This window comes from Euprymna scolopes, chromosome 40 (assembly GCF_053919585.1).
Source record: "Euprymna scolopes isolate OS-2025 chromosome 40, ASM5391958v1, whole genome shotgun sequence".
Classification (NCBI taxonomy): domain Eukaryota; kingdom Metazoa; phylum Mollusca; class Cephalopoda; order Sepiida; family Sepiolidae; genus Euprymna; species Euprymna scolopes.
The window spans coordinates 1,482,224-1,506,662 of NC_136521.1; the positions used below are offsets into that span (position 1 = coordinate 1,482,224).

The following is a 24,439-nucleotide window of genomic DNA, read 5'->3' on the forward strand; positions in this document are numbered from 1 at the left end:
ATGTCCTCACTGTTGTTGGCATCCAATGCCAACCGCAAACCTGAGGCCATGAAGGAAGACACTGCCGATCTTGGCTTTTGTCCTCTGTTTGTAGATTTTATCATCTTAACGTGTGTGGAGGTAGACTTCCTTTGTGGAGTCACCAAAGGTTTGCTGCGCATGACGGCAAAGTAAATGTCAACGAATACCTGGGCGACCACATAGTCCGGTTTCACACCACTTGTCACATAAAAAAACCCCGATGATGTTGCTCCATCGAACTTAACAATGCCCTTTATATAATGTGAAAATACTCTCTAGGCATCTAATCCTGCCCAGTTTCTTGAAAAGACCATCTCTACCCACGCGGCTGATGCCTTTGGTGAGGTCGATAAATGCCATGTGTAGGGACAGCTTTTGATACCTACATTTCTCCTGTAACTGTAGGAGAGAGAATATCACCTCGACTAAACAACATTTAGTCCTGAAACGATATGTGACTAAGTACACTCCCTGCCAGATTTGGAGTATTTTCAGAATCACAAGGACGAAGGCTTTTGCTACGATGCTCAACAGAGGGATTCCCATGTAATTGTTGCAATCACCCTGGCCGCTTTTGTTTTTGCAGAAAGCAATGATGTTTTAGTCTTTCATATCTTGTAAAACTTCGCCTTTCTCCGTGCAGAGTATTTCAGAGCAGTGTTGAAGGAGCGTGTCTGTATCTTTTCTGAGTACTTCTGCTTTGATGCTCTCCAATCCTGGTGCTTTTTCACTTGGTATTCTATCAATGAGCTTGGCGAGTTCGTCATCCAGCCCCCTTCATATCGTGAAATTATTTGATGAACTCTCGTCTGGCGTCTGAGATGGCACTCTCTCTCTCTCTCTGCTGTGGAAGTTAGATTAGTGCTCCATCCATCTGTCCATCTGCTTGTTCCTGTCAATCATGGACTCCTCATTGGTTGACTTTAGTGAAGATGGCTTGCTGTATGTCAGCCCAAGTGTCTTCTTGATGGCTTAGTAGACACACCTGATGTTATTAGTGTCAGCGGCCTGACAGATGTTGGTCAAGTATCAGTTGACATAACTCCCAGCAGCACGCTGGATTTTGATGTGGGCTGTACGGAGTGTTTGCATTTGCATTTGCATCGTGGAGTTTATTAGCTTTTTTCTCGTAGTTAAGTAGGACCGTACGCCTATCCTACAGCAGTGAATTCCAGTGTCAAACCAAACCATGGGTCGTGCTATGCTTTGGGATGAAGATTGAGAAAGATGTAGTGTGAATCACGTTGCGGATCTGTTCCCACCTCTGCTCTACATTTCTCTGTGTGGAGTTGCCTCTACGGTCTCACTAAGTCCCTTGGTAAGCAACTACATCATGTAATAATTTTGGATTTCAGACCTGTCAATTTTTCGTTTACCTGGTAGTCCGATTCGATGTACCGTTTTGTTTCGTCCAAATCTTGCTACACACCAAAGCGTGGCCGGTATCAAAATCAGCGCTGGTTGAAGAAAATAATGTCCCTTAGCTGAAAAAGCTGCGTGAGAATCGAGTTCAGTTGGTTTCAGCACTTTGAACGGCGGTGTGGCCAGTAGATTTCGTTTGGAAAAAGCTGTTTGCGATACATAGGCTGTCAACAGTAAAGAGTTCAAGGAGCTACCGACCATTTGCACCCACGCTCTCAGTGACAAAGACCCCAAAACTAATGTGCCAAGAGATGATGTCTGCTCTTAATCGTGCCGTGAAGTAACCAAGTATCGCCAGGTTATCAGAGAGCAGCGTCTGGTTTAAGGCGGGCTGCAACTGCATCTAATCATCTAATCCACGGGATTGGATTGGATCGGAGGGCTGGAGTGTATACGATAAGAAATGTAACCAAGCTTTCGGTCGTGTTGATGCGGGATGATTGGATCCTCTCTGTTTCTTTCTTTACCAAGCTCGGTCATACCGAGCAGTTTATACCTTACAGCGAAGCGAATGGCGTGAACTGTGATTCATCCGCCACTTTGATATGACAAATGAAGATGTAATCTTTCCCTTGATTTGAACCCATCTCCATAAGGCGAGACCCCTGCAATGTAGTAATGGCCACTCAAAGACTCAGTTGTTCATTGTTTATGACGACTGTCTTGCGAGCGTCATCTGCTGTTTGCACATAAGTGGTTACACTTGTTGGCATCGTCCTCACATTCCATGGAGCGAGTTTTAAAACAGGCTTATGAATTGAGTTATTCTTATTCATAGGTATTAAGGATTTACAGACCACCTGTTTCACTTTTTCAAGTCCAAAACCTTACACACGCAAAAAGACAAATGGCTAATGACGGTATAGCAACTAACTTACTCGAGGCTGTCTGGATGAAACGGGCAGTACCTACCCAATTGAACTACGATATTTTCTCTGACTAAAAGAAATGAGCCATTAAACATCTGCTCTATGCCAGTTTGAGCAATTACCCACAGTAATTGCGTCATTTCCTCTGCTTTGCCAGAACCTTTCAGAGGGAATGGAGTTTCCTCTCCAGGACACAGTGCTTGGCCAAAGTATTAGAGGGGGGGGCAAACCCATGACGCAGGTTCCTCCTCTCCACGTCGTCAGTGTTAGCCGAGTGAAAGACTGGGTTCCATGCAGTTATGCAACTGACGATGTTGCAAACACTGCAAGAACGAAGCTATATCCAGCAACGAACTGTCTTCAGGACTCAGACTCCAGACTAAACTTAAGGATGACTCCCTAAGTTTCACCCGTTTTGAGGCTAACCTGGAGATAGCGATGGTTTGAAATCGGTGTTGTCTTCCCCTATATTTTGGGCGCATTAAAACATATATTTATGTATATTATATATTTTTTAAATAGTCAAAATTTTCAAAGTAAAAACTCAATTAATAATTAAGAACATAAAAATAAATAATTAAATGCTAAATTCATGGTTCATGTCTCCGGGTCTTCAGGATTCTATGAAAATCATAAATGATAAATTCAGTATATTCGAGTGATGATACAATCCAAGGCTTTTCACATTCCAAAGAAATTAGCGATTCTGATTACGATCCTTTTTAAATCACTAAATGTTTAACTATAGAAATTATTTTCGGTGGGACGGACTATCGATAATAGCCATTAATACCAGGTTTGCCTGCTTGCTTGAATCTTGTATTTGCCAATCGGACGATTCCATCTTTAAAAAAAAGATAGTACGTGAATTCATGTATATATATATATATATATATATATATATATATATATATATATATATACATGTAAATGTTGGTTCGTTCGGAGTTAATTGTCTAAAAAACCACTGGACGGATGGCTTCCACGTTTTGGTATAATATGTTTACTATATCCATGTGTGTTTTTATATATTCCTTTTTAATTATAACATTATACTTAATTTTTCTATGATAAATAGGTGGATTTCTTTTTACCGAGAGGCGATTTTTTTTTATTATTTAGGGACAATTATTTATTACCCCTTCCTGTCACGTGACCAGTGTTACAATTTAGCGGTTTTCCTGCTAGATCTGGAGATTTCGTTTACAATCTAGCGGGAAATTCTAGAAAATCTGGAGGTATTTGGCACCCAGATACACCCGCATTAGATTGCTTGAAAATACTTTAAAACATCAAATAAACTCATTCATGTAAGTAAAAAAAAGTAGCATTTATTGCCTTTGGAAACAATTATTTATTGATTATTTGTTTTGTTTTTCACCTTTTTTTCGACTAACCATTCTTAAATCTCACTATAAAATCGATTTTTCCAAGTACATTTTAGGTGGGGGGGCATTCCAATCTTCCCGATTACTGTACACGGGTTTGTATTACTGTACACATAGATTCGAAAAAGTTGTCAAAAAACAGATATATATCAAATAAATGTTATCAAAGGCAAGATAAGTTACTTTTCTGCCAAACTGGCTAGCGATTTTCTGGACATTTCTTTCTCCTGATCTCGCGGGTTTTTTTTTAATCTCAGTTGACAACATTGCATCACTAAAAAAACACCACAGGCTTAATGTAAACAGAATGTGTTTACAATATGGTAAATTTTCAATAGGTTTATTGATAATGTAACCATGTGATTGAACTTTAATTTAAATTAACCACACGTGGTCGAAAAATGAATGCCGACGCTCAAAGTGTATACACATTTTGATTCCTCCCTTTACTTAAAAATTCACCAAAAATCAGGAAATTAACGAATTTTAATGAAAATTGCAGTATTTTTTTAAATAATGATCGCAGAATATAATGAACTAATTATTTTTACTTAACTCTTGGTGAAAATGTGTTATTCTGTTTAAACAAAAAATACCTTTACTAAAGTTATGGTTTTCAGTAGTAAATAAAAAACGCAAGAATTTATTTTTGCTTTTTTTAAAGCATCGTAATTTGTAACAATAAAAATAATTTTTACAGTAACATTACGAAAAAAGCCCCTAAACTCCGTATTAATGTATTCGATATAACTCGAAGAAAAATGAATTATCGGATACTATTCAGGAAATTAAAGATTCGATTAGATTCCTATTTCAGTCACCTAAATTATTTAAGGTGAAATGAGTTTAGGAATTTATAGCCAAACCTAAATATTTTTTTTTGGTAAATATCCAGATACGCTACTACAGAACACCGACCACTCTAATTTGTTTTTGGGGGGGATGTGATGTTCGGGCGCGCGCTCCCCCCTCCCCCCGCTCGCGCCCCCAATGTACAAAGTTAAATCTTCGGAAAATGTTAAATGGTGTTCTAATTGGTAAATGTCGGTGCGTTACTTACGGAAAATTTGAAAATTCGATGTTCCAGGTAAAAAAAAAAGACCCAGATAAATTACCTCCCTACTCCAACTTGGTGTGCTTTCCTTTTCTTATTTTATTTCTTTTTCAGCTAATTTTAAATTTTCCACCCAAAAAGCGCTATAATGTAATTTTGAAAATTAGAAAATTCTATGTCCTGGAAAAAAAAATCCCCTCCCCCCAATATAGTTTGCTTGGTGAAGCCGTCGTTTATGCTACAGCGTGCATGCGCGTAGCATAAACGGATGCTGCAAAATGGTGGAAAGAAGTTCGTGGGTTCAGGGGTAAATACCATGCAAACGGTAAATTTGCCCCAAGTTTGACTATCAGATTCGTTATCATTTATTACCTATAAAAAAACAAATTAGAGTGGTCGGTGTTCTGTAGTAGCGTATCTGGATATTTACCTTTTTTTTTTCTTGCTTAAAAAAAAAACATTAATACAGTAAGTTAGGTAAACTGACTTTTTCGTTTAAAAATGGAATTATTTCCCTTTCGCTATTAACTTTTTTTTTTTTTAATTTTTTTTTTAATAAATATTTTGTGGGGTTTGTATTACTGTACACATAGATTCGAAAAAGTTGTCAAAAAAGAAATATATAACAAATAAATGTTATCAAAGGCAAGATAAGTTACTTTTCTACCAAACTGGATATATTTTTCGTGTTTTTATTCAATGTAACATGTTTATGCAGCTCGAAAACCATACAGTGTTTACCGATGTATTGGAACATTCAAGATGGCGTCTGATTCTCTCTTTAACACGGTAAGTGTGGGAAAAGATGTTATACATAAAAAAAAAAACGGATAAAATACTGTTAAAAACTCGCTCAATATATGTTACCGTGACATAGGTTGACATATATTCGGCGGGTTTTTAATAGTATTTTGTATAGTTTTTTATTTATAACACCTTTTTCCATACTTACGGTGTTAAAGAGGGTGTGAGACGCCATCTTGAATTTTCGAATACATCGGTAAACACTGTATGTTTTTCGAGCTGAATAAATATGTTAAATTGAATAAAAACACAAAAAATATATCCAGTTTGGCAGAAAAGTAACTTATCTTTCCTTTGATAACATTTATTTGTTATATATTTGTTTTTTGACAACTTTTTCGAATCTATGTGTACAGTAATACAAACACCCAATTTGTATTTTATATACATAAAGTACAATTGTTGAATGTTACTGTTTTGATTATATTCGTTTGGGGGGCACAATTAAAAAATTAAGAAAGATTAAAATGAAGCGAAATTTAAGTTTCCGTTCCATTTTTACAACAACCGTAAAACAGTACATACTCAGCAAGTTTTATCGTAATTTATAAGCATATTGAAACACTAAATCAACATTTTATTTATTTTTTTGCATAATAAATGATGGAAGTATTTTTCTGTTTATTTTATTAACATCTGTTAAAAAAATAAATAATGTGTACATTCTCTTGAAAAAAAGAATCAAACTTTTCTCTACTTTCACATGTGTTCCATTTTAACAAACAGAGCCACAGCAACGCGTGGCCGGGTACAGCAAGTATATATATATATATAAATATATATATACATATAAAATATATATATATATATATATATATATATATATATATATATACACACAGATAAAAACGATAAACAACCACAAAATTCGCGCATAAGCCTGAGGAATCCTAGATTGGATGAAACGCCGAATATTCAGTGTGGCTTAATCGCCATATATATTTAATAAATTATTAAATATATATATATATATATATATGCATATATATATATATATATATATATATATATATATATATATATATATATATATATATATAGTGGGGATAAATCCATCCGGAAGTGTGTGTGTATATATATATATACATATATATATATTAAGTAATGTGATTTATAATTTAAAAGTTTTAAAATTTTTTAACTTTAACAATCAAAATTTAATTAAATTAAAAATCAGTTTCATAAGAAGGAACAACAACAAAGTCAATTATCTGTACGATCGTTTCGGAAATCCGTGCTTTTTATTTGTGGTATACATGAAGTCACGTAGAATAATTATACATAGTTTTTTTGGTAAGCACGGTCTCCTCATCAGCAAATTTAGGAGGAGTTCTATTGAATTGAAAAGACACCAAAAATAAATATATATATATATATATATATATACACACACACACACACACACACACACACATACACTTCCGGATAGATTTATCCAACAATCAGCTTGTATGGACACCTGTGATTATAAGAATTTACAAAATATTACTGGTCGTAATATTCTGTGTATTGTCCCATCTGTTTATGTTTTATATATATATATACATATATATATATATATATATATATATATATATATATATATATATATATATATATATATATACACACGGTGTCCGTAACTATACAGTCTTATTGTTTTATTGTATTATATTTGTAATAATACTTAATATTTATTTTTTACAGGCTTCTTTTATCAAGCATTCCACGCAAGCTAATTTTGGAAGAGCGCACATTTTTTTTGAAGCGATATTGGAAAACAGAAAATGCACAGGAATATTTGTCATAGAAATTGTTTGCCTTGATTGTTACAGTCTTTTCGGATGTAACACGTGTATTTTCTGAGATTTTTATAAACATAAAGGTGTTATTTCTTTTTATTTCTTTTGTTACAAATAAATATTTTTTGTAAGAATATATAGTAACGTTACGGATACCCTGTATATAAAAGAAACGTTTTCCCCTTAAAATAGTACGTATGCCCTATAAAGATAGCACCTGCCCTGTTTTTATGTTTTATGGAACCATTATGTCAGAGTTTTTGAGAATAGCTCGCGTTACTTTAAAATTAACAGATTTTATACCACCAGATTCTAGCTTAGTAATAAGGATGATAAAACAAGGTGGAGATAAAAATAAAATATTTAAACAGTTAAATAAAGCATTTGTTCGTTATCCTGGTGCTTTTGAATCGTTTAAGATTAACCAGACTATATTAATTACGGAAATCCAAAACTATATTAGCAATGTATAAAATGTATTTATAATTACATATAATAAATTTATATTAATAAAAATAATAATAATAATAATAATAATAATAATAATAATAATAATAATAATAAAATGTATATAAGTAAAAATATTTTTAACCTTTATATATCTAATTTTTAAATAAATAATAATGTAAATATACTAAATACTAATCATAGTGGGGGTGATAAGTAGTTAAATGGATTAATCCTAATCTTATAAATAAAAGACTGATAAATTAAAAAATTAAAAAATGTATCCATTTTAAATGTGGAAATTGATGAATCGCACAGGTAAGAAATCCATTTTTATAGTATGAAAAGGTTAGTAGTTGCAATTAAGAATAGGAAATTGGATCAAATATTTGTAACATGTCTTCTTCCTAAGATTAAGGGTGGTGGTGTTTGATCAACACTGCTGGGGAGCCATGATGTAATATACTGTTTTGTTTTTAAATCCCCGAAAGAGTGTTTCATGGTAAACAACTGATGATCCCTTAAAAAAGAAATTATTAGTACTATAGTAAATTCGAGAGCGAGTTGATGCAATGATTGCAGGTGATTAAATGACTTACTGACTAAATGGTTTTCTAACGAATGATAAAACATATTTTTTGTATAGTTTTAAAGGTTAAATACTTCAAAGACTATATATATATATATATATATATATATATATATATATATATATACGACTCATCAGAGTGACTGAAACTAGCGAGATTCGAGTTCGCTAGATTCAGTCAGTCTGATGAGTCGTAGACGACGAAACACGTGCCAGTGGATAATTATATGTTAAAAATTATATATATATATATATATATATATATATATATATATATATATATATATATATATATATATATACACACCGCTTCCCATGTGGGGGTACCAAATTGGTTAAAAGGGAAAATTATTCCCAACTCGCATTTAGGTAAAAAGCACTTATATATCTAAAGCTGAACGTCTGTGTGTGTGTGTGTCTGGTCACGAATAGGCTCCTATATGGTTGACTATTATAGAAAACTGATCACATATAATTATAGAAGCTGTATGGAGACACCGGAATGAGTATGTTTGATCTGGCATAATGATGATTCATTAAAATTGTTGGATCTGCTTACCTGCCTGGTCCACAAAGTATGAATACAAACATTTTTTTTTAAAGTTTACAAGTGTGTTTGATATAGATGTACATCGGAATACTTTGATAAGTACGTTTTAACTGAAATAGGGATGGTATAATCAAATTGTGGGGTCTGCGTTCGCGTCTGGTCTCCATAGAATGGAAATAGGCACAAACTTTAATAAAGACTTTTCATATCTATCTACGAAAGTATACTTTGATAATTGTTTCAGTTTGAAGAAATATGGTATAATAAGATTATGGGGTGTTCGTTCACGCCTGAACTCCATAAAATGGAAATATGTCACAAAGTTTAACAAGGTTTTTTAATATAGATCTACAGAATATTGTGATAAGTGTTTCAGTGTGAAGAGGTATGGTATAATAAATGATGGGGTTTATCTATTTTATTTTTAATTCATCATATTTGGCTTTGGTTTTAATACCCCCGAATTCGAAGCTATCTCTTTACAACTCTTCCTTTTCATAACCTATCACACTTTCATAAATCAGAATCCATTTTCTGTAGTCTGTTTTTGAACCTAGTCAACGACGGGTACTTTTACATATATATATATATATATATATATATATATATATATATATATATATTAATGTTGAAAGGATTAATCGGAATCGAGATCGGAATATCAGAACTTTTCCGGGTATCGGAATCAGTATGGTCGTCGGAGGAATATGTGCCTATATTTTTATGCCAAAAACGATTCTTATAATTGTGTTTTTATATGATTTTATTTAAAACTATTTTTTTATCGTTAGTAATCGGGATAAAATAATAAATATTTATTGGTTTTAAACAACCAGTAAAACAAAAAAATCGTAGATCACCGTCAAAAGTGTATTTTTACGCTTGAGAAAATATCTTCATGTATTTTTACAGTAAAATAAAAACTTTATAGTAAAAGAGTTAGAGTTTTATAAAGAATCGGAATCAGAATGATAAAATGTCTTGCAATCAGTAATTTAGTTCAGAATCGGTAATTGTATCGGAATCGAGAATGTCAATTATTCCATCAAAACCTCTCTTTCGTTCTGTCTCTCTTTTTACTCTTGCTCTTCCTCTTACTCTCTCTCTCCTTTCTCTCTCTCTCTGTCTGTCTCTCTCTGTCTCTCTCTGTCTCTCTCTCTCTCTCTCTATATATATATATATATATACACACATTTCATATACTTGTATATATATATTATATACATACAGAGGAAAAAAGAGAGTCGCCAACCTGATAGGTCCGGAACTGTCATGTAAGCTTCAGCCTCTATCCCATCAACGAAAATCTACATCCCTCTGTCTGTTTTATAAATATTTTAATGGTGAATGGTCCGACGAACTGCAAGCACTTGTACCCCGTTGACATAAATACCCCCGACAAACCCGACAAGAAGCTAAATCCCAACCTCTACACAGTAAATATCCCTATATATAAGAGAGCTTTGTACTCCAGTAGTTACTTCCCCAGAACTACTAGACTTTGAAATTCCCTTTCGGGTCCCTGCTTCCCCAACTGTACTGAAATTGAAAAATTCAAGTGTAACTTGTATCGACATCTTGCTGCCCAACTCCCTACATAGTACTCGAGTAACTTATGTCCCTGATAATAGCTCCCTACATCAAAATCACAATGCGACTTGTTTGGGATGAAAATGTTATAAAAAAGATATGAGGGTGGAGATATGTATGTTTTGAATTCGATTCTTGCTGATGCCCCTCATGTTATATATATGCATATAATAAATATAAGTTTTAATCTGATTACTATATATGAGGTGCAATAAAACAATCGCTAGAGAATTGCCACTGTATAATAATATATTATCTTCTTCTCTTCTTCTTCTTCTTCTATCTTTTCTTCTATCTTTCTTTCTTCTTCTATTCTATCTATCTATATATTCTTCTTCTATTCTATCTATCTTCTTCTTCTATTCTTCTATTCTTTCTTCTATATATATATATATATATATATATATTATTATATATATATATATATATATATATATATATATATATATATATATATATATAAATAAAATGAACTCATTTTTTCCCGTCGGATTTTGACATTAATAGGATTAAAAATCAAGATATTTCATGCAAATATAATATGCACACACGATAGAACAATATCTGAGGTGTGTTATAGGCTTATTATTTCTCAAATTCCTCGATAATCTTAGATTTCTATACTTTTTCTGCTGAGAAGTCACGGCCAAAATCGGTTAAGATCAATGGAAGTGGTAAAATATTTTCTCTCTAATAAATTCCTCCTCCCCCTGCCACCATTTAACACCGTTTGGGGATCGTTCACAAGGAACAGTTGAGAAGAGAACACCGGTTTGGCTTCGTAGTTCTTTCATGTGAAGTTATTTAAAATCACTAAGCTGCAGTGCTCTGTGGCGTAGTGGTTAGCGTGCTGGACAATTCACATTATATTTTCACGTTCGCGCCGACCTACCGTAGTCGTTTTTTTTTTTTTTTTTTTTTTTCCTAAACAACTGGAATGGACTTTTCTTGGTGGCCGAACTGTTAACGTTGCAGTAGTTTTTTTTGGTTTTTTTTCACACCGTATTTTCCTACTTTTACTCATTACTCCGGGTTTGATCCTTCCTACTTACCTACCATAACATTTTTTAACCCCCCCCCCCGTCCCGGAAACAAACACTCGGGCAATGCCGGGTACCCCCGCTAGTATAATAATAAATACGTAATCTTCTTGAAGTAAAACTTGATATTAAATCGTGTCTTACGACCGGGCAACGCCGGGTGGCCTGCCAGTTCTTCCATAGAAACAGAAGGTTACTTGATTATCAATGTCTTTTGTTATTTACACCGAGTAATAACAGAAAACAAACGTGTTAACTTGTGTGAACTAATAACGAAAAATAGAATAGATAGTTTGTAACTATTTAACAGTGTCAGGTTAATTAATGCTGAACGAAAAACACTTAGACAAAAAATCTACTTCAAGCTGTAAACTGAAAACTTAAAGTGCAACTGACATTGTTAACTAAATAGAATTGTATAGAGAACCTTGAAATGTCTGCCAGGTAATCTTGAATTGGCACTAACAACTTAATTTAACTGGAGAGTATAAATACAGAAGATTTCGTGTCGCTGTCAGCAAAGACGAACTTGCAGTTGCTCGAAGAAGTTCAACAACAAATCCAGCCATGCCTAACTACACCCTCCATTACTTCAATGGCCGCGGCCGTGCCGAGTGCATGCGTATGATGTTCCATATGGCCGGCGTCAAATACATGGACAAGAGATACGAATTCTCCGATTGGGATCGTTGCAGGAATGGTAAGGGGCATTAATATTTTCTAATTTCTTTGGAGAAAGTTATAGAACTATTTAAGTTAAAGCATACAATGTCGTAGGAAAAAAAACAGGATTAATCATTAGTTTAGTCATTAGAGAGATGAGTTACAATAATACTTGGCCTTTTGGTCAAGATCACAGTGTAGCATCTGTTCCGGCAGATACTGCAAGCAAAGACCATATGTGGGGTTGCCCCCACATATAAGACCTTGGTCAATGTAGGGGCAACCCTTCATACCAATTGTCACTATCCAACTCCCCTACTCCCCGGGGAGTTGGTCCCCATTTCCCCTTCACTCCGCACATTAAAAATCGGCCTTGTGTCTAATTTGCTCGGTGAGGGAGCAAATAAATACCATCTGTTCCGACAGATACTGCAAGCAAAGACCAGATGTGGGGGCAACCCCACATACCTGACCTTTAACTAGCTCCCATTTCCCACCTCTCGGGAGCTGGTCCCCTTTTTCCCTTTCCCCTCCCTTCACTCCTTACATTAAAAATTGGCCTTGTGCCTAATTTGCTCGGTGGGGGAGCAAATAAATACCATCTGTTCCGGCAGATACTGAAAGGAAAGACCATATGTGGGGGCGACCCCACATATAAGACCTTGGTCAATGTAGGGGCAACCCTTCATACCAATTGTCACTATCCAGCTCCCCTACTCCCCGGGGAGTTGGTCCCCATTTCCCCTTCACTCCTCACATTAAAAATCGGCCTTGTGCCTAATTTGCTCGGTGGGGAAGCAAATAAATACCATCTGTTCCGGCAGATACTGCAAGGAAAGACCATATGTGGGGGCGACCCCACATATAAGACCTTGGTCAATGTAGGGGCAACTCTTCATACCAATTGTCACTATCCAGATCCCCTACTCCCCTGGGAGTTGGTCCCCATTTCCCCTTCACTCCTCACATTAAAAATCGGCCTTGTGCCTAATTTGCTCGGTGGGGGAGCAAATAAATACCATCTGTTCCGGCAGATGCTGCAAAGCTATGACTAGCAAAGGCCAGCTATGACTAGCAAAGACCATATGTGGGGTTACCCCCACGTATCTAAACTTGGTCACTGAAGGGGCAACTCTTCATACCAACAGGTCTTAATCCAGCAACCCATTTCCCACCTCTCGGGAGCTGGTACCCCCTTTCCCTCCCCCCTTCCCTCAGTCTCCACATTAAAAAACGGCCTTGTGCCTAATTTGCTCAGTGGGGAAGCAAATAAATACAAAACCCCACATATCTGACCTTGGTCACTGAAGGGGCAACCCTTCATACCAACAGTTTCTAATCCGGCTCCCACTTCCCTCCTCTCGGGAGCTGGATCCCCATTTCCCTCCCCCTCCCCCTATCTCCACATTAAAAAACGGCCTCCTGCCTAATTTGCTCAGTGGGGAAGCAAATAAATAAACAAAGTGTAGTATCTGTTCTTCAGATGCTGCACTTCCATTTCTTGTTCTCTTTCGGTGGAGGATCAGTCCTTCACGACTGAGACCATTTTTTATTTTTGTATCTTTTCTCCACGTTAAAAAACGACCTTGGTGTCTAACTCTGTCCCGTGGGGAGGCATAGTAAATAGGTACAATATGAATATAGAGGCGCAAGACGTCGCCGAAAGTTGAAGTCACTCTAACCATAAGAACTCTTTCAATATTTTGATAGTCAACTAACTTAAAACCACTCCAAAATGACAAATATTCACGTTTCTTATAACCGGCGTAAATATAGAGACAAGAGTAACGAATTCTCCGTCAAGAATCGTTTGAAGATGTATTTTTGATTTTGGGTCATCTCGACTAATAGTTTAATTTTTTTTTATAACAATATGGCAAACTTAGACCGCCTTATTTTGTTTGTCTGTATCGCTCTGCCTACCAACGTCAAATGTCTCCCCCTTTCTCACTGCCTCTCTCTTTCTCTCTCACTCTGTCATATATATATATATATATATATATATATATATATATATATATATATATAGTGAGAACTAAACTGTAATATAGAAGTTTTTATTCTTCGGTAGAATACTCCAAAACTGGTGTGTTAGGTAATCCTTATTTCTTAGAACTGCACACCTGTGGAACTCTGTTCCGTCTGCCTGCTTCCCTCCGGACTACAACTTGGATGTGTTCAAGTCCAATGTTAACAAATTCCTAATGAACCGCCCCCTTAATTAAACACTTCATCAAATCTCCACACTAACGTAATGTACTTGCAATAACCCTTATCCCTGAGTGGCTTCCGGGCCTTGATAAGTGGTGATCACTGTGTAAAAAAATTTTTTTTTTAATCCTAAATCTGCGGGATTTCAAAGAATACTAATTATCCTCATCAGAGCAAACCTGTTAGAAAAATAATCAGATGGGGATGCTAGATATTAGCATGTCTATGCATTTACTGGTTACTGCATTAGATGAAAAAAACCCAACAAATTTCACGAATTTTAGTCATAAAATATAAAAATTATAAAAATATAAAAATATGGAATATATATATATATATATATATATATATATATATATATATATATATATATATATAGCCAGTAGAGTTTAGTTTCCTAGAAGTACATCCAATGAAACAACATGTGTCTACCAAAATAGTGCTCAATGAGTGAACAGAGCAGGTATATTAATTTTATTTATACAAACATTAATGGCTACATATGTGCATACATGTTTCTGTAATCACGCACGTTGGGGGATTACGTCTTCAGGCCAAGACTTTCGACGGTAATTCTTGGCCTGAAGACGTAATCCCCCAACGTGGGTGATTACAGAAACATGTATGCACATATGTAGCCATTAATGTTTGTATAAATAAAATTAATATATATATATATATATATATAAATGCATATATATTTGGTTTGCGTGTGTAAGAAACGCCAATAAATAAAAGGTTATTTATCAGTAAGTATACGATTACTGGTTTGCATATATTTTACTTCCTTTCTCATCGTTATAATTGAGAAACTCATGTAAAAGAAAACCCATGTTCTTTTCAAACAGAATGAAAATCATGTCGTCTATTATAGGGCGAACATATTATCATTCTCTCCTCTCTCTCTCTCTCTCCCTCTTTCTCTCTCTCTTGCTCTCTCTTTCTCTCGCTCTCTCTATATATATTTGTGTGTACGTATGTATGTGTATATATACATATATATATAGAGAGATATGTATATATACATATATATGCACTTATATACGTATATATATGTATATATATGCGTGTGTATATATACACATACATATACTATATATATATATATATATATATATATATATATATATATATATATATTGAGAGAGAGAGAGAGAGAGAGAGAGATTTCTAAACCGGAATTATTTAAAATAAAGACAAAGGACAAATTGAATTCTTATGTGTGATAAGAGAGAGAGAGAGAGAGAGACAGGGAAACATATATTACTTAGCTACACTGTACGTAACTCATGGTGTGGGTTCTGGTTCTGGTTCTGGTTGATCATTTCGATTGATTCAGGGTTCAGCATGAAAGAATGCCATCTAGCATTAGGCCGGAAGTGACGTGTTTTTATCTACTTAGGCTTTAAGCTACGCCGATCAGTAGGTCGGCACTTATACTCAGTACCCCCCCCCCCAAAAAAAAAAATTATCTCGCTATCTAACTCACACTGGTCAATTTACAAACTTTATGTTTGTCTGTCTATTTCTCTTTCTTTTTCAATTTTTCGAACCGTATCTCCTCCAAGACAGGGCAGCGTGGGGCACCGTGGGGCAGCTAAAATTATTTCAGTTTTGTGAACAGTTTTTGGGGGGTTTTAACTGGTCAAAATATGTGTTAAAATTGGAAGAAATTTTTAAAACATTGGCAAGCTTACGTCGATTTAACTTTTTAATCTTATTTTATTTTATTTATTACTTATCGAGCTGACAATGACTATTTCCATAACGTCTCAGGGTGGAGCGTTATAAATTATAATTTCGGTTTCGATTTTAGCTAATAGTAAAATAGTCATAATTTTTTTTTTTTAAATCATGACTATATACTGGCTATAAAATAATGTGAAATAATTAGCAGTGTATTAACTGGATAGTGATAAATACGAAATTTGCATCAATTAAAATATCATATTTAAGCATATCAACTACCGGGCAACCCCGGGAACCTCCTGTTAGTAAACTATAAATTAGACACCCACAATTATTAACTGGACGATTTTACTTTTTTTGTTTTAATAAAATGTAGCATATTAGAAACTTTTTTTTTCCAGATAAATAACAAGTTAGCATCTCATGACCGAATATATTTGAATATTGTTTTCTTTTACAGATTTCCCCTGCAATTACCTCCCTTGTCTTGAGATGGACGGTGGCATGAGGATGCCTGAGACCATGGCCATTTGCAGGTATTTGGCCCGTGAATACAGTAAGTACATGTTATCTATATATTTTAATAGATTATTTAATTTGCTTTAATGGACCTATTTTATTTAAAAAAAAGGAAAAATAATTTATACTAGAACATTGCGTCATATAATAGTTGTACTGTCACTCACTCACTCACTCTCACACACACGCTGGCGCAAATATACGAACGTTTATTAATTTTAATTTCCACGCGCATTTTCACAAAAAAGTTCTTCCACCAACGACATAATACGCCCACACGCTTTTATCACAACAACAAAAGTAAAATGGACATATTTCTGGCGGACATAGTTCAAAACAATACCACGTGACACAAGCGACCAATGAGAAAATTAAGAGGATTGCCCTTTTAACACTTTTCCAAAAAAACAAATACCAACAATCTTGTGCTGGAACTGGTTCAAAAAGTATTTAAACGCAACAAACTATTCTTCTTCCACTCTTTTTCCTTTCTTTCTTCCTTTCTTCTCACTCTAACGTGACACAAGAACATGCCTCACGTTTTCTTCTCATCGTTGTTTTAAAATCTGTTGAAACTATAATCACACTTATGAACACACGCACCCATATATTTTCTATAAGAATTAATAACAAAGGACCGCTCTCCTCATGGGACTGTTGAATAAGGCGAACTTCGCCAGTTAAAGCACTCACCCTTAAATAAGGACATTATTTTCACAAAAGACTTTCACATTGTAACCTTATTATCTCAACGAAGGACTTTCATCTAGCATGACCTTTTAATCTTAATAACTCATCAAATGATTTTTTCACTTACCTTGATCATTTTAATCATAATGATTCTCAAGAACTCTTACCGATCTGACCTTTGCTTGTTCATCTTGTCATTTTTGTTGAAAAATAAATGTGGTGCGTTTTAAACGAGGAGAAGGTGTCATTTTGTTTTATTCCATCTTTATTATTTTGTTTGGGGCAGAGAACTTTAAGCTCACATAAACTTCTTTTCACCCACATATTTAATTCATATAAAATATCCATGAGACAAAACATTTTTTTTTAGAAAAATATAATCCTTAATGTCGCAGACAAATAATTTCAAGCGAGACCCGTAAAAATGCTCTACTTTTGTTGTTCATCTGTTGTATAATATTGTGCTTAAATAAGCGTCCATTCTATGGGCGCCTAGCGCAAATATTCCAAAGATATAATTTTATACAATAATTTATTGGATATTTTCATATACATTTACATTTAAATCATATTTCGTTAAATAAAATCGTAATTTTTGTCTAATAATTCTGTGGTCCTGGATAAAGTATATACAGTGGTTGCGGGCTTTGGGGGAGTGTTGAGCCACTCTTTAATTGCCATTGATCCCAGATCCATCTTGTCCGGAGTGGTAGTATCTGTTAGGGCCCCAACTATGGGTTAAATAGAAACCGACTTGAAAACAACAAATATATTCTATTAAAAAAAAATGTTCTTCTGAATCTTTGGATTCGGCATTAAATAACCTTAAAAGGGTTGATATGCCGTAAAATAAAAACAACCAACCAACAACCAATCATAATTCTGTTTTTGATCCTTTCCAGCTTCCGCAAACCGTATTCACGTCTGTCAATATCTTGCTGATGTAATCGCAATATATGTTTTAAGTCCGAGTTTTTTTCCAATATATCTTACTTTCTAGTCAGTGCTTTTTTTTTACATAAGCGCCAACACTCACCACGGCCCAGAAACCACCCGAGGATAAGGGTTAAAAGTGTACAGTAGTCAATGGGACAATATCATAATAATCGTTAATAGTGTAAATTTGAGAAAATTTGGGATAGATTAATATAATATATATATACACACACACACATATATATATATATACATATATATATATACACATATATGTACACATATATAAATATATACATACATATAAAGACATATATATAAATATATATACAAATATAAATACATATATAACACACATCCACACACACACACACACACACACACACATATATATATATATATATATATATATATATATATATATATATATATATATAACCGTTTAAACAAAAACGTGATCGCTTTCTAAATTTTTGCGAGTGACGTTTAAGAAATTGGGATATAAGAGAACAGCGAGGGCGGGGTCTTCTGAAATTTAACTAGTGCCGTTATAAGTAAATTCAACTTAAAATGAAAAAAAAAAACAGAAATCGAGGGGGTGGTCTGAGAGAAATATAAAATGGTTGAGTATGCTATCCTTAAGATCAACTTGGTAGATATAATAAACATTTATGACGAGAAAACACTATCATTAAATAAAACAATCAGGAGATAAAAATATAAATTAAGTTCTGAAATAGAATGTAGTTATTAATATTAGAAATTAAACATAAAAATTAAAATACACTTATCTCGAACACGCATTCGTCTCCAGAGTGCAAACTGATATGAAAAGACTTTTAGCTTTAATATCAGCGTCCCAAAAGACTTATTTATTTACTTATTTTTTTTAATTAACCGTTTAAACAAAAACGTGATCGCTTTCTGAATTTTTGCGAGTGACGTTTAAGAAATTGGGATATAAGAGAACAGCGAGGGGGATGCGTAAGAGAAAAAATGCTGCGTTAACATGTACATTTACCTTTAAAATATACTTGAGTAATACCTAAAAAAAACCCCACCTTTTGGCAAGTTTCTCACTTTGAAGTAGTATTTTTATTTATTTATTTTATATTTATTTTTTATTTTAAGTGGCTTCCTATTTTCTCTGGAGCGATGTTTATTTAAAAATGCATAATTCGTGCATATTCGGCAATCATCCGATCTCTTTTTAAAATAAAAACATGTGTGAAAGGTGATAACGTACACACGAACATGAAATTACCTTGGCTTATTACTATACAAATCATATGATGTATCATTTGGATTCCATGTGATATAGAAAGATTTCTAAACATGAATAGCCGTATATGTTTGATCACCGATGATTATCCGTAATATATTATAATAAAGGGAGCAAACACTATTTTATTCGACGAATAAACACATACTTAATATTGTTTTGTAGATTTCTACCCCAAGAGCCCCATGGACATGTTCAGATGTGACTACATCAGCGATTGCTTCTATGAAATCATGCACGATTACATGAGGTACTATCACTGGAAGAATGGACGCTTCAGAGTAAGTCGATTATTTTATCGTGTTAATATTAACTCTGAACCTACATATGTGTGTATGTGCAAAACTTATAGATATCCATACATATATATATATATATATATATATATATACATATATATGTATATATATATGCATATATATAAGTTCATCCATATATATATACATATATATATATAGATGTATATATATAAGTTTTGCATAATTATATGTCTATGCATCTGCAAGTACAATATTTTCTTCTGAACTAGTTAACTGATAATATACAATTTTGCACACAGCTCATAGACATAAGTAATCATAATGTGGGGTATGTTTACTTTAATGTATTTCAATCATATAAGATATTAGATTACTCTGTTTTTTTTTAATTTCACATTATTTCAAATATTTAAATCTTGGAACCAGTTTTAGTGCTTTAGCAGAACTAATATAGCTTAAATCTTAAATGTGAAATTTGAAAGATCGATTTCCAATTAAATTTATCTATAAATATTACACATAAATTAAATAAAATTTGCCATGTAAAATTTTTATTATGACACATTAAACCGAAAATTCATGGTATTTGCTGGAATCCAAATTATATACTCGATTTCATCAAAGATAGAATTAGGATTCTGAAGATACGGATTTAGTATCATTCTATAATCATTTTGATGAGTTTAACCTAAATTTATATAAATAAATCGTTGAACGCAACTATTATTTTTGCAAAAATCTAAACGAACACATCGTTAATATGTGCTAGCTAACTAATATACTAGGCAACATAACCATTTGAATATTTCGCACTGCTTTATGTTTTTTAATCTGAAGAATTCATCTGATATATATATATAATTTAAAGGAGATTATAACAATAGTCTAAATGTGACTGTGATACACATGGTTGTAGGCTGAAGAGAGGATGATACCTTGATACATGTATGTACGTAGATTACTGTTTGAAAAAAAAACAAATATATATATATATATATATATATATGCCTGCCATTGAAAAAAAAACAAATATATATATATATATATATATGCCTGCCATTTTTACCATTTTTTTATCATTCTCTAGTACAACATGAACGACTACGGTTTTGGCGGAGAAGGCAACTGCAGCAACTACGATGTGAGTTTAAATCTTTATTTTTCTTTATGTTTTAAAAATTTTCGAATCATTTCTTGATAATTTTTTGGAACTGTTAAAAATATTTATACACAGATTAAATTTTAAAACACAAAAAGATTATGGCACGTTTAATAATTATAATTTACGATGATCTGTACATGAATTTCTTTAATCATTTTATGATGCGACCAGATTTTATATAACCTCATTATTTTGCGGAAAATAATATATTTAGTAGCTGCATTCCAAATATACATATTGTAATATTAAAATCATAAGAATTAATATTGTGAGAATTATCTTCTTTTTAAAACGCCGGTGAGTTTTGAAGTACAAAGTCAAATAGTTTTTAAGGGATAACTCATTGATGTTCTTACGAAGATGGCTATTCGGTCGGGGTTCAAATATAATATTCATTACTTAACAAATTTATGAGCTTTTTTATAATTTAAGAATATAGAAAAAATATTAACTCAATTTTCTTTGAAACAGCCAATATGAGTGTAAGGCAACCATGCATAATTTTTTCAGGTATATCATTTCTAGAGTTGTAAGCTATGCTTAGTTTTAGAACAGTTTCCGATGGTTAGATGTTCTATACATGTCCTGGAGGGAACTGGTTCTCTGTAGATAGCTCTTGAGTTGGAAGCCACATAGCAAATATTCTTCCCGTATTGAAACGAAGAAAACATATGAGAAGTTGCTACAGAAAAGATTTCATTTTTATGGAGCAATTCTGGTTTCTGATTGGTTGGTGGCAGAACATGAATTAATGCGATTCGTCAGTTCCTAGCAGCATCGTTTATAAATAGAAACTCCCGACTGTGCGGGATTATACCTCATTATAATTAAAAAAAATATTGCAACATCATTTTATTATTACTATTATTTTTACTCCCTAAGTGTAGTCACACAGGTCATCATCAATGATTTTATTTTGAGAGCAACCTCTTGTGATTTCTGGAGTCTGGATAAAGACAGGCATTTGGGTTGCGATTAGGCTAGTTACACTAATCTAAGATTCCCACGCATCAATATGTAAACGTCAACTATGGGATTTCGCCTCTGCTGTCAACGTAGCCACACTCTTAGAGACAGTATTTAACAACGGAGAGGCTTTTACTTAGTCTTGAAATATTTTAGTAGAGTTGTAATTTCTATATCAATGATACATGTCAACTGGGCCCACGGTGTGTTTTTATTGTTTAGCCAGCGTGCGCCTATGTTAAGTTCGTGTTATTAAATTTCTTGTACACCTGATACGATATGCAACAACTTTATTCACCTGAACTCCCAATGCAACGAATAAATTTACTTTAAATAACATTTTCATTTTCATTGCAGAACTACATGTACTGGAGATACATGAACACCTTTAACAGGATCATGCCTTTCATGGAGAGGTGCCTGTGCATGCGAAACAATGGCAGCCAGTGGTTCATGGGTGACCAGGTAAGTTAATACATTATATGGGTTACAGTTATTAGATGTGACAATAGACAATAAAGGTCGGTCTCGAGTTTTGGTCTTTATATCCACTTTGTTGTTAATTTATTATTTATTAATAGTTCAATATTTTCAATTTATAAACGTATATAAAAGATCTCTGATAATTCTGATATGACACAAATGTCGCAATGTATTTAACACGTTTACAAAATTCTGGCTCACAGATGAAGAGAAATATATATATATATATATATCTATATAAATATATACTATTATATAAAAAAAAACTTTGTCTGCGTGTGTAAGAGTTATTTCCTAATAGACTCCTAAACGGCTGGGCCAATTTATTTAAAATTCATACAGATATACTTTATGTGCCTAGCGGTGTTCTTAAATAGGTTTTATATTAGAATGTCTTCGCTAAGTATCGATAATCAATAATCGAAAAAATCATATGAAATAAAGGAACAGGCGAGTTGGACTAAAGTTAACGCTTTAATAAGCCTAACATAACACGCACATTGAAAAGTTTTATTATCAGACAAGCCGAAAGACCGAGCATACTTCAACTTTGGAGACACACTATTCAGAGAGGAGTTTGATAGAGACTTTTCATACACACTACCAAAATCTCTTATATATATATATATATATATATATATATATATATATATATATAGTGGAGATGGTAATTAATAATAACTGAAGAAAGTGCTCAACACTGTTGTAGAGCAAATATGCGTTTTATTTTATATTGCCGTATCTTTCTGTTAAGTTACATTATTGTTTCGGCTACACGGCCGTTTTTTTTTTGGCCGTCTCCAAAACAACGGCCGTGTAGCCGAAACAATACTGTAACTTAACAGAAAGATACGGTAATAAAAAATAAAACGCATATATATATATGTATATATAAGTATATATATATATACATACACACACAGATATATACACACATATATATACACAGATGTATATATATGTATGTATGTGTGTGTACTAGAACGTAGAAACTATGCATAAATGGAATTCAGCGGAATAGTAAACTAAAGACAATAATCCAATACAAAAAATGAATAATTCACTGACGAATGTTCGTTATTTTGAATAGGAAATGCAAATTAGTTAATGTTCATGTAGTCATTAGAATATCGTTGACAGTATATTACGAAAATTGTTTAATAATTTTGGAAATAAAAAACGTATCCGGCTTTCGGGCTTCTGACTGGTTTGTAGCAGAACATGAATTAATTAGATAGATGTAGTATATGTTCTCATGCTCCACTTAAGTTAATTTGCCCTTCGTCATGGAGGGGCCTCTATACTAAGGAAAGTTTTATTTTTGCCTACTTCCAGAGTGCCCCTTTTTGAAGAGCTGGTTTCCCCCACATTAAAAACGACCTTGTGTCACATTTCTCCTTCGTGAGGAAGCAAATAAATGCAAATAGAAAACGTATCTGGCCTTCGGGCTCAGATCGCAGTGTAGTATCTGTTGTCATTATGCACTAAACTTTATTTGTCCTTGGTCAATGGAGCGATTACCCTCTTTACTGAGGTAATTTTTTTATGTCTGCCTACTTCCAGAGAGCTAATTTGTGGTGAGCTAGTTTACCCCAGATTAGAATCGACCTCGCGTCACATTTTGCTCTCGTCTGTAAGCAAATAAATTCCAATAGAAAAAAGTAGGTTTTTAATATCAATCTGAGAGAGAGAAAAAACTAACCTTTCTAGGTATGTAGATAGATTACCATTCCTAACGATTCTTATTGATCGCATTAGATTACATCTAGATGATCCAACCTTATTAAAGGTTGTTTGTAATAAAAATGGTGTTTATATGAAATTTCCTTAATAGTTTTATCTGTTCCTTTTCTTTCAGATGATGTGGTGTGACATGATGTTCTATTGTTGTATGGAAAATATGTACAGAGACTACCCTAACATGTTCAGCAACTACCCAAGGATGATGGGCCTGTACAATCGATTCTCCAGCCATCCTAAGATTTGCAGTTACCTGAAGAGCCGTTGCAACACCATGTGGTAG

The 24,439-nt window shown here is 33.5% G+C and overlaps 1 protein-coding gene across 1 annotated transcript; it reads left to right on the plus strand.

The window, feature by feature from the left end:
* LOC145265257 (S-crystallin SL20-1-like) lies at window positions 1-24,439 on the plus strand. The gene is made up of 7 exons (XM_080121040.1): window positions 1-170; window positions 12,074-12,255; window positions 16,579-16,674; window positions 19,711-19,826; window positions 20,893-20,946; window positions 22,291-22,398; window positions 24,275-24,439. Exons 1-7 carry the CDS (start codon window positions 1-3, stop codon window positions 24,437-24,439), a joined length of 891 nt encoding a protein of 296 aa, XP_079977166.1.